The 18,426-nt window shown below is 43.1% G+C and overlaps 2 protein-coding genes across 3 annotated transcripts in view; one reads left to right on the top strand and one right to left on the bottom strand.

Moving 5' to 3' along the window:
- Positions 1-12,636, top strand: part of LOC118412983 (KICSTOR complex protein ITFG2-like) — a 15,014-nt gene extending 2,378 nt beyond the window's left edge. For both annotated transcript variants that reach the window (XM_035816077.1, XM_035816076.1), the window contains exons 6-14: positions 865-953; positions 1,225-1,284; positions 1,534-1,703; positions 1,986-2,074; positions 9,537-9,599; positions 9,879-9,967; positions 10,325-10,442; positions 10,759-10,935; positions 11,458-12,636. In XM_035816077.1, the coding sequence (XP_035671970.1) occupies positions 865-953; positions 1,225-1,284; positions 1,534-1,703; positions 1,986-2,074; positions 9,537-9,599; positions 9,879-9,967; positions 10,325-10,442; positions 10,759-10,935; positions 11,458-11,516 (914 nt within the window). In that variant the 3' untranslated portion in view covers positions 11,517-12,636. The remainder of the gene's footprint in view (positions 1-864; positions 954-1,224; positions 1,285-1,533; positions 1,704-1,985; positions 2,075-9,536; positions 9,600-9,878; positions 9,968-10,324; positions 10,443-10,758; positions 10,936-11,457) is intronic.
- Positions 12,100-18,125, bottom strand: LOC118412984 (low-density lipoprotein receptor class A domain-containing protein 3-like). The gene is made up of 6 exons (XM_035816078.1): positions 17,987-18,125; positions 16,905-17,063; positions 15,430-15,555; positions 14,874-15,008; positions 14,269-14,507; positions 12,100-14,007 (listed from the first exon to the last, which is right to left on the bottom strand). Exons 1-6 carry the CDS (start codon positions 18,108-18,110, stop codon positions 13,468-13,470), a joined length of 1,323 nt encoding a protein of 440 aa, XP_035671971.1. The 5' UTR covers positions 18,111-18,125; the 3' UTR covers positions 12,100-13,467.
- Between the last annotated feature and the right edge of the window lie 301 nt (positions 18,126-18,426).

Below are 18,426 nucleotides of genomic sequence, written 5' to 3'. Positions count from 1 at the left end.
GATAGCAGTCATATCATGATGAGAAACAGGTACTAAGTAACACATTATCAGCAGATGGTCTCTACTTGTACACATGTACCATAGGGCTTGACTTCAGGACTGGAAGTAATGTAGGTGAACTGCACTGCTTTTCAAAATGGCTGCTTTTTGTGAATACATTCCAGCAAATTGTGATGATATCCATTTAATCACACAAGACAATGTATTTGACCAAGAGACAAGACAATTCACTGTATGTTTGAAATAGAAGCGTGTATCTAGTTAATGTTGCACTTGATATCTGTTTGTGCAGAACAAAGATGATGAAAAGGACAAGGAGGCAACTGTGGCACAGGCGAAAGGAGGGCCAGAAGAAATGACACCTGTCTATCAACAACTGTTAGCTGCTAATGGGCAAGCTATTGTCATAGCTGATATTGGTAGGGCCATGTCAAGTATACTATGTGTGAAGGACCTTTACTTTTGTCCAAGACACCATTGCTGTACAATTTTTCTTCAACTTAGGATTACAAAAATGTCACATTTCTGTAATGTCAACTTAGAAGTTAGATAGAATACAGCAGGTCCATGGTGTGTTATGTCAAAGGGCAGTAATACTGGCTATACAATCACAAATGTTCCTTAAGTGACATTCATATTATTATTAAGGTAAATATCAGGACTATCATTGTTTGTTTTGCATAGTTTGAAAAGTTTGTAGTCTGAAGACTCTGATGTCCAGCCTTGTATAGATTAGAGGCCTGCTTCTCAATGGCTGGACATTGGGCTAAGAATTTTGCATTTGAAGTCCTGTGCATTTGAAGTGTACTGTGAACTCCTCGCAATGACTTGAATGTGAAGTAACCCCTCTTATCATGTCCACAGATAAAGATGGGAAGAACGAGATAGTAATTGGGTACACAGACCGTGTGGTCCGTGCTTACAGCTGGGTGGAAAGTACATCAGCCACCACAGTGAGTTATTTTTACGTTCTATGTGTTACATGTACTGAATAAGTAAAAGATCATAGGTATTGCCGTATATCAGTCCATGCAAGGTGATACGCATTTCAGCTTGTTTTTCTGTAATGGCTGTAGAAATCAAAACAACTGAAGAACTGATCATTAATTATGTAAATGTTACATACTTAATGATCAATTATACAAATTATCTGAACAAGCAATGATAGAAAAATAAGCAATGAATGTGATTTATTTTTCTTCTAATCTTTTCCCTTTCATGCAGGGCCAAGATGTGCTGAGTGGTAAATTTGTGCTGCTTCAGACATGGGAGTTGGTTGGCCAGGTAAGCACCTCTTTGACGTATCAGATAAGCACCTCTTTGGCATATATTACCTGGATGTCTAACCTTCATCGGAACCAACTGTTAAGCTACCTCTTAAGCCTTGAAGTGTAACAGGGCCCACTAAATCAGCCCTTAACCCATATACACACTAAGTCTGACCTAAAATGTGGTCATAACTACCATGAGCATTTAAGTTCTAGAGATCATAGATCTACCACAGATAGACTAATGTTGGGCGTGTATTTCCAGGTTGGTTCCATAGTTGTGACCACAGGAGTAGACGGCCAGACAGAGCTGTTAGCCTCCCAGCCAGGCTGTACGTACACCACACTGCTCATGAAGGACACTGGGAAGGGGGAGGGGGGCGACAAAGAGAATAATGAAGATGAGGAGGAGGAGGAGGAAAGGCAACAAGCAAGGTTTACAAAAATATTTCTTTTTCAATAAATCTGTTCCGCAGACTTTCTCATATTTTGCAGATTTTTTCTCATAGTATTGAACTAATTTCTTTTGATTAATGATTATAGGAAATTGTGCTTATTTTGGCATTACAAAATCCATTGACATCATGATCTGTGTTAGTGGCATAATTTTGCAGTGGCATAAGTTTTTTTAGGAAATGATAATTTTTATTTTGGGATTACAAAATCAATCCACAAAGACCTGGCCTATTGAAGTATCCATGACTGTTTCTGTTTCAGTGGTGAGACTGTGATCTTCCACCCCCTGGTGTCCTCCCGGGCCAGGAACCCCGATGTGTCAACAGAGATCATTGGAAACTTGGCAACAGGTACAATCTCAAGAAGAGTCTGCCTGCAGAGGCTGTTTGGTATATAAAGACCTAACGCTAGCTCACTTTTATTCGCGGGGTAACCTATATCCGTTGTATCTAAAAACGGTATTTAGGCATATCAAGTCAATAGACGGTGGTTTCAAGTGGCTTTTTGCCTTGCCGCCAGGCAAGGCTTTACGCCAGCTTTTTTCCATGGATCAATGGACGGACCTTTTAACCCAGCCCTTCCAAAGCCCCTTCCAAAGGCCCTTTGTTATTTTGGGTATACAAACAGTTTTAGTAATACAGACAGAGACCAAACTGAAAACCATCATAATATAAGAAGAAACAACTCATGAATGGAAACAAAGAAAAATGATGTGCCATTCCACCCGAGGCAGACTTGCACCCGCCCAACCTTCTGCCAAGAAACGACACATCAAAGCAAACTGGAAATTATAAAGAGGACTAGAGAGTAGAAGGGGAACACCATAGTGAAGGACTGAGCACACACACTGAACATCTAACAGACAATCCACCAATAGCAAAGACAGACTGTAGCACCAAACAAAGACTACTACGACAAGGACTTCTAAAAACGTAGAACCAAAACTCCCGTCCGCACACTTGCCCATCTAACAGATTGGCACCACTCAGCCAAGAAACTTTCAGAACCAAGTCGAACAAACTCCATCTTGAGTTTAAACCTAAGAGCCTCCTTGATTAGAGACACCAGCTCAATGTGAAATACGAAATTATTGTCAAAGAGAGCCTGACACCTGGACCACCAAATCTTAGACCGAGCGACGGCCAAAATGTAGGTGCAGACATCTCTCTTACACTTCTTCAGGGTAGACGACATAACACCATAGAGAGCGACCGCGCGAGAAACACGAAAACTAGAGACCACCCATCGCCTAATGAATCCTTCGACCCAAGTCCAGGTCAGGAGCACCTCGCCACAAGACCAGATGGCATGGGTAACGGTCTCCGTAGCTCTACAGTTTCTCCTCGGACAAAGAGGGGAAGGAGTTCTGTGCCAAATCGAACAAGTCAAGTAGTTGGTTTTGAGAGCCCCATGTGCGACCTTCCAGGAAAGCTCCTTTAGGTTATTCTCAAGGAGAGTGTTATGCACCGTTGAAAAAACAAGCGACCAATCAACACCCCGCTCTAAAAAACAAGCGGAAGGGGTATGAGAACGAGCTAAAATGGCAGCTTTGTACAAAGACTGCACGGTGCATATCTTGTCCCAAGTCTTCGAAGCAGAAGCATTAACAAATTCCAAGGTGAGCTTCCGCATCAAAGAATAGTGAGGTGGAGCCTCAGGAGAGTGGGGGGAACTGTTAGACCACGACGATGGTTCAAAACGACGGGCAAAAAAACCCAGCCAATATTTTGCCAACTGGACCCATGGAAGATCCGGCCGGTCAAGAATATTGGTAAACGGCCGACAATAAAAACAATTGGCCTTCACTCCAAAATCAATGAGATCCCATCCACCTTTGTCCAAAGGTAGCATAACTGTCTGTCTAGAGACCATTTCTGCACGAGAACTCCAGAAAAACTTAAAGACGGCTCTCGTAATGTCCTTGACGACTGACTCGGGAGGAGAAAATACAGGAGCAATATACCACAAAGTAGAGAAAGCAAGGTTATTAACGACGACAACCTTGCCAGCGAAGGATAAAGAGAAGCTGTCCCACTTTCGCAGAACCGCTTCAAACTTAGCTTGCCTCTCCCTCCAGTTGACTAAAGGCATATTAACACTTCCAAAAGTACCTCCCAATAAACGTATGGATACAGATGTCCATTTAAAATTCTTCGGACAATCGAGTCTTTTCCTCCAACTACCTAGCCAGAGACCCATACATTTGTCAAGATTTAAAAGAGACCCGGAACCTCTGTTATACATGTCAATAACAGCAAAGAGCCGGCGGATCGACTCATCGGTTGTAACAATAGCCGAGTTATCGTCCGCATACTGCGAGATCTTAACTTCACGGCCACCAGGCAACCTGAGGCCGTGAATCGCAGCGTCGGCCCTTACTGTAGCGGCAAATGGCTCCAAAGAAATTGCGTACAGCAGGGGTGACATAGGGCACCCCTGCCGAACACCTCTTGAGAGAGAAAAAGAAGATGATAGCGACCCATTGACGGAAACAGCACTGGTAATGTTGTGGTACAATATAGCAACCCATTTGCGAAAAACCGGGCCAAAACCCATCTTCGCAAGAGTCAAGTGAAGAAAATCAATATTCACTCTATCAAAGGCCTTGGCCTGATCCAGAGAAATGATCGCACAGTCAAAGTTATTCATATTAACATATGTAACGATATCTCTCATCAAAAGTAGGTTACATTGTATCGACCGGCCTGGTATACCGCATGTCTGGTCAGGACTGATGACCGAGGCGGCAACCATCTTAAGCCTATTGTTAAGAACCTTTGCAAGAATCTTATAATCGCAATTTAACAAAGAGATTGGGCGACGGTTCTTCGGGTCCAGAGGGTCCCCTTTTTTTGGAAGGAGAGTAATAACACCAAAACTCTGGCTCTGAGAGAGCTCGCCAGACGAAAAAACTTCCTCATAAACTGAGAGGAGATCCCCGGCAATGACGTCCCAGAAAGCGACATAAAATTCCTTCGGGAGACCGTCACTGCCAGGGGACTTATTATTCTCCATACTGCGCAATGCAGCCCAAAGCTCATCCAATGAAAGAGGACCTTCTAATGAAGAGACTTCATCAGGATCCAAAGACCCTTCTAAATTGTTACAAAGGTTATTCGCCTCACACTTATCAATAGGCTCAGCACTAAAAAGGTCTTCATAAAATAGCTTAAAAACATCTAAAATCTCCTCGTCATCTTGGACAATACGTCCAGTAGAATCTCTGACCGAAGAAATGCGTCGCTGCCTACTTCGGGAAGAGGCCTGGCTTACAAAATACGAGGTACATTTTTCCCCCTCGACAAATTGCTTGACTCTGGACCGAACAAAAGCACCGCGAGCCTCCTCAGCGGACAACTCGGACAAGGAAGACTTAGTACATTCATACCTACGCAAGATGTCCGCCGAAGAGGCCCCGTCGTTCATCTTGTTGGTGAGATCGACAAGTTCATTATTCAAGGTAAACATGGACTCCCGTCTCTCCCTAGCCAGTTCACAAGAAATTCTGATCAGGAGAGAGCGAGTTCTAGCCTTTACATCATCCCACCAGGCTCGCAAAGAAGGAAAACCTGGTTTCAAAGTCTTCCAATTGTTAAAAGCGAGTTTAAAATCATTTAAAACTTTGTCTCTTTTTAAAATCGATACATTACATTTCCACAAGCCAGGCTTCTTCTTCACATCCGGTAAAATTGACAAGGACACACAGTCATGGTCTGTAAAATATGCGGGTAAAAAACAGTAGTTTGAAACGACGAGGCATTTAGACGAATAAAATCGGTCCAGCCGACAGGCAATACCTTTGGTCGGCTGTCTCCAAGTGAAGACCTTTTTAGAAGGATTCTCATGTCTCCAAGAGTCATGCACATTAAAATCGGCGCAAATGTCTTTTAAAATGGTGGAACCGCCACTACCATGAGCCGGGTTCCCGCCCCTCTTATCAATATCAACATCTTCAACGCAGTTAAAATCACCGCACAAAATAAGGGGCTCAGCCCCCGACAGAAACTTATACAAATTTTTAAAAAATCCAGTACGCTCCGCAGAAATGTTAGGAGCATACATGTTACAAACTTTGAAATTACGCACACCATCGGACAAGACGACACAGACAACACGCCCACTATCGTCACAAGACTTTTTAACCACATCAAAATTGAAAGATGGAGAGAGTAAAATACCCACACCTCTAGATTGGGAGGAGCCCAATGCCCAAAACGCTTGGCCTCCCCATTCCTTCTCCCAGAGCACCGCTTCAGATGTTGACGAAACATGGCACTCTTGGAGGCAAACAACGTCAAATTTATGTTGACGGCAAAAGCCGAAAACCTGCCTCCTCTTCTGCGGACTACGGAGCCCACAGACATTGAGTGTAGCAATAAGAACCATGAGGCTACATAGAGAAGGAATGTCAAACAACATCGGAATGTGAGGAATTAGTGGTACAGATCATCAATTCCTTCCACACCAATTCGGTTAACAAATTGGGGGTGGACATTGTAGAGGTGCTTGAGACATAACATCGTGGTTTTAAAAAACCTCGAACAATTACCAACCTTACAAGGCACAACGTCCCCGGAGATGCCATGCGCCTTTGCAAGGTGGGATTTCAAAGACCTAAAACTATGCAAGAGTTCGTCACAACCATGAGAAATAAACTGGTTGCACACAAAGACAGCCTTATTCTTGTACAAGTCAGAGGAGATGACAATGGCTCTCGCCTTTGCTACCAAATCGGGACTTGGAGCCTGAGAGGCATCCGAAGTATCCTCATCAATGATGAGGCTTCTGGAGCCAACAGTAGAGTCAGACTCGTTACCGTCCACAGAACGAAGACTCTCCGAGGGAAACTCCTCGATAACAAGACTGGAGTCGGAATCCGGCTCCTTACGAATCTTTTTTCCTTTCGACAAAGTCTTTGCAGAGGCAGATCCCTCACTGGAATCGCCCCTACACCTTTTCCTGGAATCTTTGTCAGCAATATCAGAGTTGCCATCATGGCAGCTCTGACAAAGAAAGAGGCGATTATCGCTTTGACAAACTGGGCCCTCACAGAAAGCAAGGAGAGCAGATTCTGGAGTTATGTCTGCCTTGCACTGATGACAAGACACCACCTCCAGAGTGATTGTGTAATCCAACTCACAACCCTGACACATGTACCGACGAGTAACAGGTCGGATTGGACTGGCCGCCTTACGCCTCCTTCTCTGGGACCGGGCGCGAGGGGCCGGTACCAGAGCAGCAGATGTTGAGGGTACCTGCTCGCTAGAAGAGGAAGAAAGGCCAGGCTTGGCCAGAGAAGGAGCGGCCTCCGACAGCACGTCCTCAGACGGCTCAACCACCGCGACCGGAGAAAACTTGGTCAGAGAAGGAGCGGCCCCCGACAGCAAGTCCTCAGACGGCTCAACCACCGCGACCGGAGAAAACTTGGTCAGCGAAGGAGCGGCCTCCGACAGCACGTCCTCAGACGGCTCAACCACCGCGACCGGAGGAGAAGCCTCCGACTCCGCGACCGGAGAAGAAACATCCGACTTCACAGCCGAAGAAGTACCCGGGTCCACACTGCCAGGGTGACCTGGAGGCGAAACAGGATCAGATACACCAGACTCTGCGTCAGAAACATGGGCCAGTTCCGACCGATCAGGCTTATTTGCAGCCTGAGGAACCCCTCCATCATGGTGTTCACGGACCTGACTCACACCTGCCGGGAGCTCTTGGCTCTTAGCCCAACTGGCTCCCATCTTAATCCTGTTTGCGAAGGACAGGGGACAACGGCGAGCCGTATGTCCCTCTGCCCTGCAACTGAGGCACACAACATCGTTGGTACAATCCATGGCCAAATGCCCAATGGACTGGCATTTGTTGCAAAATGTTACTGCACAATTTGCCGACTCATGCCCTTCCTGGTTGCATCTCAAGCAGGTACGGGGCTGCCCCACATACCTAAAGAAAACCATCCTCCCGTCATACATTTTCCATGCTGATGGGATATTGCATCCCGGCTTTAAAACTACTTTGTATTGCCGGTTCCCATTTTTGATGGTCGGTCTGTCCCGGTATGTTACCATACGGGACGTGATGACGGCACAGTATTGATTTAACCAGTTCCTGACATAGTTGTCATCGAGCTCATACGGAATTCTTGTGGCCGTGACAATTATCTCCGCCGCCGCGTAAGATGACACATCCACGGCGTCTAAACCAGACAGTTTCCCCGCATACAATGTACGCTCGTGTACCGAGGAAAATGACACGTCGAATGAGTTTGGTCCCAGAGACTGAACAGCCTGAATGCTGCTCATGGGAGCCGAAACCTCGCTCAGCAAAGTAAACACTTGTTCATACGTTAACCGATCACGGTACACGGCAACTTTTATTGAAAGAGGACGCTTCATAATGCAGCTTTAACTAGAACCAAATAAAACTAAAAAGGAACCAAAATATGAGCAGACAGAGCTGCCAGAGACCCTGAAAAACACTACCTGTAAATCAGACAGCCTCCACGGGCAGCAAGGGTTGAAAACGTAACGTAACTGAAGGCGTGTAACCAAACTGACACGCTTAAAGAACAACCAAGTACGAACCAATAGACTAGGCAGCCTCTCCGGGCGCTACTGGTTCTCAAACTAAATTGCTAAATTTGCCAAGGAGCAAGCCCAAGTGGAAATTTCCACTCAGACAAAATGGACACCACTGTCTGTCTCAACCCTTGAAATGCAAAACAGAGCAGCGTCCTACAATGGATGACCTCTGCCCCCTCTCAGCCCAGTCTATATAATGGGCGGGGGACAGCAGAAACTACAATGCTGCAACTAGATTTTGCAGATGCGAAACAGGGCGAACGCCCCACAATGGATGAACCACCTCTGCCCCTCTCAGCCCAGTCAACGCAATGGGCGGGGGGCAGAAGTAAACCACAATGCTGCAACTAGATTCTGCAGTTTTAGATCAACTCATTAAAGCCCAGAGTTCAACCGACTTGCAAACCATTAGATCAACTCAATAAGCCCAGAGTTCAACCGACTTTCAAACCAATAGATCAACTCATCAAAGCCCAGAGTTCGACCGACTTTCGAACCACATACGGGCAAAAACACATTGTCACAATGAAGTGATCAACGTGCCGAGTTTCATGGCTTAGTTAGACAATGGTACATTCCAGACGAGTATTAAAACGCTCTTCTAGACGCATGTTACTGTATGTGGTCCAGCGTAATAAATCTACGCTTTAACTCACCATGTTTATATAAATATATATCACAAATCGCATCAGAAGGAACTTAGTTTGTAATAAAAAATAATGCATATTCATTGTGGGTCAAAAAGTTTTACAAAACCTGTTTAATGTGCCAATAATTCATCTGACATAAATTATGATAATGAGGGGGAGGGGGGCGACATGTGGAATTCGGGATTTTTAAGCGTAGAATCTAGTCTAACTTACCAAAATAACATAAAATACGCGGCAAGGCACAGCTTTTTTAAAAAGATTTCTTGTTTTCTTCAAAATATTCATTGCAGTTGGAAAGTACGTACTGTCCGTCAACTTGATACCCCTAAGTAGCCTGGATTTAAATACAACGGATATAGGTTTCCCCGCGAATAAAGGTGAACTAGCGTTACATACAGCACTACAGAGAGTGGTCATTCAACAAGGAAAAATAGCCCATTATTGCAAATGTCAGAAATCCCTATACAGTATATAAAATGCAGATCCACACTTTCCACACACTCAGCCTTACCCACAGAAGTTTGTTCGAATTGTAATGATTGTTCAGAGATACCTTTTGTTGTTGTTTATTGATTTGTTTGTAGGGCCCTCAGATGATGCAGGTGACTGCCCAGGGCGGGGGCTGTATGCCATGTGCACCCTTGATGGTAGGTGGTTACTTACTTACACTTACTAACGTTCCATCCTGTTGGCCTTTCTAAATGACCAAATCCATATTTTCTTTCTTAATAATATTATGAATATCCCGTGTTGTATCTTCTATGTACCCAAAATTGATATTGCTTACCAAAGAATTCAATAGAAAAGAAGCAAAGTCATCACAGATTATTTTTAAAAAAAATTCAAAACACTGACAAGTATACCGATCCTTCTTTTGACTCACAAAGTCAGGCAGAATTTGGCAACTGTTTGTTTGTTTTATTCAGGTACCTTGATGCTGGGTCAGGGGGAGGAGATTGTTTGGTCACTTCAGGTGGACCACCACCTGTTCTCTCTTACAAAACTGGATGTCACGGTGAGTAGTGAATAAGGATGATTGACACAATGTCAAGAAATACGCATTTTATCTCTTAAGTTTGTTTGTGTATGTACATGTACAATGATGTCTGATAACGTTTTTGGATATCTTGTTCACAGCTTACAATTTCGAGTTGCTTTTGTGTGGCCTTTCCTCTCCAAGACATGTATTTTCTTGTAAAGCTAGTGGGGCAAGGAAATGTGTTATGATACCAGAGAAGTCCTCTTTAATAGAGGAACACAGGCAGAAGGAAATGATCTAAAAGCTGACATCATACAAAACATAACTACCATTTGAAATAATGCTGTTACAAGACTTGATATACAATGACAGGAACCTCTTTTTCCCACACAGATGGATGGAAAAGACGAGATCGTGGCCTGTGGGTGGGACGGACAGACGTACATCATGGACCACTTGCGCAACATGGTCCGCTTCCAGTTCGACCAGCCTGTCAATGCCTTCTGTGCAGGTAGGGGGCGCTTCTGCATCATGGAGAGAGGCATTGGCTAACATTGGCAGTTTGTCTTTATATCATCTGCACTGGACAACCAGTATACCTGCCTTTTGGACTAACATAGCAGTTTGGCAGGCCTGCAGTGGCAGTTAGCCAATTATAAGACGCATTTTAAAGCATTTGGGAAAAAGCAGACCTTTTGTTAGTCTTCATCAATGAGTACTTCAGTTCATCTACTTCTGAAATTACATCTTGGCACAGAGAGAGGGTCTTATGATCCTGGGCCCACAGTTGACACACCAGTCAATTGTTTGACAATTTTTTCCATCAGGTCTGTATGCAGTGGCGCCAGGAAAGAATGTCCCCTGTCTGGTGTATGCCACCTTCCACAACAACATCACGCTGCACTTCAACACTACCCTGCCATGTCTGCTCCCAACAACACTTACTGATGTGTTAGCAGATAAGGAGAGGGTGACACAACTGTTGCAAAAACTCAACCTGCAAGGTGAGGGAGAGGTCTATATCAAAAGCTGAAAATAATATACTTGCCTTCTTTTGGCAAATTAGTCTCTACAACTGGATAACTTAAGATTTCTTGATGTTTTAAGTGACATCCATCAATCTTCTCCAAAGTCACCAGAATAAACTGTCAGAATACTGTAAATGCATTTAAGTTCGCGGGGATTTAATTTCGCGGTAGCGGGAAAAGGGACTTTTCGCAGTAGATTTAAATTCGCGGTAACACCATAGACTGCAGTCTAATACCATAATAGAAAAATGTTCGCGGTGGTTTAAGTTCACGGGGAAGTAGTCACTACGAAAACCGCAAACATTAATCCACCGCTAACATTTCTGCATTTACAGTAACTAATGTATTAGATTTAAGTTGAAAAAAACAAAAAACAGTTGCATGACTAAGTCATATGCACTATCAATATCATTGTAGACATGCCTGTTATTACATGACCTGTAAGATAAGAAGGTAAAGTTAACCTCCAGCACGATGAACTATTGTTGTACCTTTCAGATGCAGACTCGGGCACTTTGCAGCAGCTGTACCACTGGTGTATCTATGGACAACCCTGAACAATGGCTGTACCACTGGTGTATCTATGGACAACCCTGAATAGTGGCTGTACCACTGGTGTATCTATGGACAACCTTTAACAGCAGCTGTACCACTGGTGTATCTATGGACAACCTTTAACAGCAGCTGTACCACTGGTGTATCTATGGACAACCTTGAACAATGACTGTACCACTGGTGTATCTATGGACAACCCTGAATAGTGGCTGTACCACTGGTGTATCTATGGACAACCTTTAACAGCAGCTGTACCACTGGTGTATCTATGGACAACCTTTAACAGCAGCTGTACCACTGGTGTATCTATGGACAACCTTGAACAGTGGCTGTTCCAATGGTGTATCTATGGACAAACTTGAACAATGGCTGTACCACTGGTGGATCTATGGACAACCTTGAACAATGGCTGTACCACTGGTGGATCTATGGACAACCCTGAACAGTGGCTGTACCAAATGTTTTCAAAACATGACTGCAAATTAATGGTGGGATCAGACCAAATCAACCAACTGTCATAACTTGGGAAAATGAGTTGAAATTCCCCTTACACATGCCAGGATCAGATCCAATTCCAGATACAAATAGCCGTGTACTTTTATTGTCCCTTTTGTCTAACAACATGATAATCCTTCTGACATACATATAGCTGCCCTACTCTGTACAGCATACATTGGTGGTATAGGTACAATGAGTCACTACACTCTCCCCCTACTACTACCCCATACAAGTTATGATGCAGGTAAGATATAATCACGTGATGGTACAAAAATAATATGAAAATATATGGCTAACAGGTTATATTCGTCATATAACAATAGCTCTTGTCTAATACATCTAAATAGCTAAACATCAAACATACATCTGTCTGAACATGGCATTAAGAAGATTACAGGATACAACTTACATTGATTGTAAGTCAACACTGGTTCTACTAAGCAAAGGCCTGGCTAAGCAATGTTGCATAATGGACTGCACATAAATCATGTTATTATTGTTTTACAAACCAAGCAAATGCATCTCACAGATATTGAGGTGACTTGGTACGTACCACTAAATGGAAATTTGACATCTCTTTGACTGACGTTAACAAACTATTGCTTATGGCAGTCAATTTACAATGTTTAAATAAGAGAAGGCAACAAATGTTTCATATGCAAATGTTACGCATTAAGTTAAGCACAATAAAGTTCTGGTGCTGTTTCTGATAAGCACAGCTGACAAGGGCATGTCAAACCAATCAATTTCTGGAACAGCCTTTTCTTGCCAACATTAATGGCATAATAAGTGGAATGTATGTAAGTATGCTTATGTAGAATGCCAACATTAGCTTTGCAACAGTATGATATAGAAAATATACACCAAAAATCTTCTTCATAACTGTACAAACATGGGAACTGTACAGGGAGTATCCACACTATTTGATGATTGTTCAATGCTACAAACAAGTGATCATAATGTTCAAAACATCTCTGCCATTCTAGTTAAGTTTCTATGACAGCATAGACTCTTGTATTGCAATATGTTTTCTAAGTGTTCTCAACACTTACATTGCTGTAGTCCACAGTGTGAAGCTTAACCAACCAAATTCTGTTAAGGTTGCACTTGAACAGTGACTGTCATGGTTAATACTTAGCCAGTCTAAAAGTACAAACTTGCCTTAGTTTTAGTACTCTTTCACAAAAACTTAACATCACTTTTAATTGTTGCCCTCACTTTGCTGCATGCTCTTGCTGTCTTCAATCAGACCTCTTGTTTCTGCTTATATTTTCTGCTAAGACTTGTACAGCACTTTTTAAGCTGTATGGAAGCTACCAGGCACAGAGTTGGCACAAACGTCCATGTTAGAATCTGTGATTAGCCAGATTGTTCCTGTGCCTCTAATATTTCTTTTCCGAGATGAATACTCATCTTTGAGACAACACAAAATGTGAGAATATAATGAAAACTCTTTCACTGAACTTCGGTAACACCCTCTGGCTCAGACTGGGTTCTTCTGATGCAGTCCCCATGCTGATCACTAGATGGCTCTTCCGATCTCACTGTCATAGCGCTACCACTGCTGTCTGTTGTCCTGACACCCACATTTGACTCTCCTTCCCTTCCTTCCTCTGCTAACATTGGTACTGCTTCCTCTGTCCTTTGACATACAACCTCTCCACTTTGACCCGGGGTCACAGTAAAGTCTCTATCCCCCCTCCCAGAGACCAGGAGAACCTGCAGGTTTCCGCCAGCCTCTCCCTCCTGGTGTTCCCCAGCATCCAGTCTCATCAGCAAGGGCTGCTCCACTTCGCTGTAGGGGGGAGGTGGTGATCCTGGAGAGTCTGGAGACTCCTCCGCTAGTTCCCCCACGATGTCGGAGTACTTGGGTGGTGCATCGTAAGGCTTGACCAGCCCGTTGGATATGATCTGCACCCCGTTGTTGATGTTGTACGTCACCAGGTAGTTACCTGCGGCTCTCCTGTATCCACTGCTCTCGATGAAGTACGGCATCTGCAGACAGACATTTCATTTACATGCATGAGGAAACAATGTTTAAGTGATTTCACCAGTTCTAAGCTACAGACATCTCAGCTATAAGTTTTAAGGAGCTTTACATCAATCATCAGACAGCTGTCAAAAACTGTAACTGAAATAAATCTATGAACTAATGGTTGCTCCCATTAATCTATGGTCCAAAAATTTCATAAACAAAATCTGTAATGTTCCTGAAGAAAACAATTTTTTACTTGGTCATTGTGGAGATAACTCTACCTGGTTCTGTGAGGGAAATAGTCCTCTCCTGTAGTCCCTGGCGATATCCTGTCGCTGGCGGGGCGGCGCACGCAGGGCCTCCTGTCTCCGCTTGATCCGGTGGACAGTGATGACGAAACACACCACCACTGCGACGAACGCAACTGTGCAGCCGATGATGGTGTAGGTCGCGGCCTGGTACCGAGCATCATGGTACAGGAGGTGGGACGTACTACTGGGGCCACTGTTCTGGGGGGAGCCTGGGATGATTGGCATGAAAAAAGTTTCTTGTTTGACCTGGATATACCAGAGCCCTCAAACTTATTTCAATGTTAGCATGTAAGGGCAAGAAAGCACATGAAAAATTAATAATTGACAAACAAAACCATTTCAAATGTAATGCTTTTATAAGCAAGTAGTAGTGTCATTGCCTAAATTAAAAAAAGGAAATTTGCCATTTTCTTTCATGAAGCTTTACTTCAGCTTTCCATGGATATAGGTGGCTTTCTTTCACTTTCAGCATGGGTGCAGCAGCACATAGCCGTTTGACTTTGCATATATATGTATATCTGATACACTGAGCCACTGCAAGACCAGTCTTCATGGTGTGGTACAGACAGCCTTACCTGAGGGGACATCACAGTGCACCTCATCACTCAGGTCCTTACAGTTGTCCTTCCCATCACACACAAAGCTCTTGTCGATGCACCTTCCATTTTCACAGCGGAACAGTGGGTTCAGGCACACCATAGGGTAGAGCGCTGTGTGGACAGAGAAGTGCATTAACACAGGAAACTACAATAAAGCCTTCTAATTATGTTGTACATGGTTTTCTGATAATAAAATTACAAAAAAGAAGTCTTCTTTGACCTACATATACAATAAATCTAGAAACTTTTGTGGTAGCTTTATTCTTGCAGTGACCTTTCCATTGAAAATTCATAACTGTTTGAATATGTCTTCTTTGTATGTCTATTGTGATATAGAATCCAGAACACAGCAACAGCCTGCAACCCACACCCAAAGAGAGGAATTGAATTTACAATTTTTGAGGCTCAGGTTTTGTCGCAATACCCTGAACATACCTTTTCAATAAATCTTCCTTATTTGCCCAATGGTTTAACTTTACATGTAAATTGATTGGATTATTATCACCAACCAAGGCCATCTTCACCAACTTACGACAGTTAATCTCATCGCTCCCATCCGGACAGTCTTCAAAGCCGTTACAGCGGAAGCGCAGGATGATACAATGTCCGTCATTGCAGGGAAACTGCAGCCGTGAGCACTGTGTGGTGGGTGGTCGAGCTGTGGAGGAGGAAATGTGTGATTATACACTGTTAGTGTAATGGTCATACATTCTAGCCCAGTTTAGCCCATTTCATTTTTGACAGGAGGTTCATTGGTCATAAAGTGTCTTAAGCAATAAAACAAGTGAAAAGAAGGTCAAAGGCTAACCAAAAAAACAAATGACTTGGAGAGTTTGCCTGCATAACCCCTTCTGAACATAAACTCAGTTTGTAAATTGTAGTCACTACTAGTATTAAGTCTCTTTGTAGCCCAGAGCATGTCCACGTGTCCACGAACTGTAACTGAAGATACATAACCTTGCTTCGAATTTCAGATCACACACGTTCATCACTCGTTCTCATTGAAATGTCGAAAATGGCATTTTTTTGGTCGAAAAATAAATCGGCTTTATTTTCAGTGAAAACTACCTGGTTGTTTAGGAAAATTCCTCTTTTAACCATAGCCAAAAAATGGCAACTTATTATTTTCGGTCCCATTGGTAATACATTACAGGGCAGGTAACAAACGTTACTGGTAACGTTTGTTACAATAGTAAACTTTACCCTATTTTCTTCTAAAGGACTTACCTTATTGACGACATCATTTAGGTATACGTGGATGTCCCAAGGGACATTTGAAAAGTGGGTACCTTTTTTACACCAAGTCAAATAGAAAGCTTAGATAGCATCGAACAATGGTAACGTTTGTTACAGTCATTTCTGTACAACATTTTGTTAAGCAAGGTGGGATACAAATAACAGTCAACAACCCTTTCTTGTTTCTTTAGGAAGCCAGAAAAACTGTGCAGCGTCACAAAAACGGTCATTTCTAGTCTTATACATGGATAATAAAACCGTGGCAACCATCGTACTCGTGGTAGTAACGTTTGTTACAGAATCTGGCGACAGACATAAACCACCTCACACAGCCTCCAAGATCATTGACAGGAGCAATCTGACGTGATCGTGCAGAGGGCCTTGGTAGCTGGTTTCACCTGCCGAACAATTATTCTGGGAACTGAATTGTTACATTTTTGGCTACTATTTGAATTCTTCGTTTCTTCTCAGGCGACAGCCATTTTTTAGGGTGTGAAATCCGATCAGTGGCTATAATAACCGTCTAAGCCATCAACCAATACGAATGTTGTTGTGCATCTTTTGTAAGACATTACAAGGGTTATGGAAAGATGAAGGAACCAGTGATGTTGTCTGTAATTTTCTCCATATCAAGCCGTAAAGTCAGGCAACACCATTTCGACATTTAAATGAGAACGAGCCTCATGCGATTCTTGCAACATTTGTCAAGCCCCTGAATACACGACACACTGTGACTATCCCCACACAGAGGAGATCTCAAGTTAAGCTTACGGCAATTTCTTTCATCCGAACCATCCAGACAGTCGTTCCAGCTGTCACAGTACCGGCTGCCGGGGATGCACAGCCCGTTGGCACACTCAAACTCGATTGGCTTACATCTGGTCGGCACCGGGACCGTTGGCAATGGCCATGTTGTGTTCTCTTCTCCATCTAAAAGAAATTTTAGAAAATAAGATTCATTCACATTAGGTATCTTTTCATGTCATCATTGAAGCAAGCATTTATATTCTTCCCATCCCATATAGTAATAGTTCTATAAAGCACACACTAACGTCTTTATATATGATACTATTACCCATGCATTATCAGACCATGAGAACACTGACTGCATTGCTGCAGTAATAATAAATAATGGGACAGAAATACTCAGCAATGCTAATCGGCAGATGCAAATATCAATAAGTCAACTTCTGGTAAACCTTTAAACGTAGTGTTAAGGTGTTAATTGTTCTAACTATAGCATACAGTAAAGAGACCTGCAAAATGGTTTGAAGAAATTCGGGGGCAGGCATGATTTAGAAAATGAGCGAAGGAGAAATTTCTAGTATGGGCCTTGGTAATTCTACAGGAAAGGGTTGTATGAGTAAGTAAATTCCCGTCTTCTTTAAATAAGAATTCATGTTGAGATCTATCGTCATGTTTTCGGCGAAAGTCAGACAAGAATCCTACAACATCCGTCTTAAATCAAGACATGTTGTTTATTTTGTTTACGGGCGGAACCAAGAAAAGACCCATTATCCTGGCCGGGTGCGGAAATTAGCAAGTAAAAGCATTCTGCCACTACCGACTATGTCCACAGCATCGGGTATACACGTTTAAATGGTTTTTGAGCACGAAAGACGTGATAATATGGCCCCTGGTCGCGAAATGGAAGATTTCTGGCCGAAAGTTTTGACAGATTTGAGCGATGGGCGAGACTTAAGGTATCGCTTACACTAATCCCTCCCTGTGCAGCGCGCGACTTGCACAAAACTGCCGCTAAAACGCAGCCATGGACGACAGTCTACTGTCACAGAATGTTCGGTTACAACCACAAGAATACATAACAGAAGACATGTGGTACAAGGACTCACCAGTGCTACTGCTAAACGCCAAAACTGTCGCCAACCAAAACAGACTCCTTTGATGGACACCCAAATACGCCATCTTGGGCCTAAAATGGTATCCCAGCAGCCTTTGTGAGACGGGCCATGCCATCCGAGTTGTCCTCTAGGGGTGTCAAAATTACACTTGCTACTGATAGACGGATAAAAGTTTTTAAAACTTTCAAACATTTTGCAGATAATAACTAAGTATTAAACTTTGTGCCATTAACGTTAGACATCCGCTCGCAAGACTTTACAATATAATATTAGGACATAAACACGCTTTCCACGCAACCACATAAAGCTTTTTACATATCAAAAATAAAGTTTCCTGCCCAGGCCTCTTGATTTCCTTTTTAAAGTCGATGTACGATAAAGTCTTTCAAAAAGTTTTTTTTTTCAACCTCCTTGCCTGTAGTAGCCTATGT

This window comes from Branchiostoma floridae, chromosome 4 (genome assembly GCF_000003815.2).
Source record: "Branchiostoma floridae strain S238N-H82 chromosome 4, Bfl_VNyyK, whole genome shotgun sequence".
NCBI lineage: Eukaryota > Metazoa > Chordata > Leptocardii > Amphioxiformes > Branchiostomatidae > Branchiostoma > Branchiostoma floridae.
The sequence above is the reverse complement of the archived record's forward strand: the minus strand, read 5'-3'. Positions and strand labels throughout refer to the sequence as shown.

Bases quoted from the DNA above. Each gene is read 5' to 3' on its own strand.
- LOC118412984 (XM_035816078.1), bottom strand. From the start codon at position 18,110: ATGGCATGGCCCGTCTCACAAAGGCTGCTGGGATACCATTTTAGGCCC. The intron at 15,009-15,429 runs GTAAGTTGGTGA...CTGTCCACACAG, and splicing joins GAGCGATGAGATTAACTGTC to CGCTCTACCCTATGGTGTGC. The intron at 14,008-14,268 runs GTAGAGTTATCT...GTCTGTCTGCAG, and splicing joins TATTTCCCTCACAGAACCAG to ATGCCGTACTTCATCGAGAG.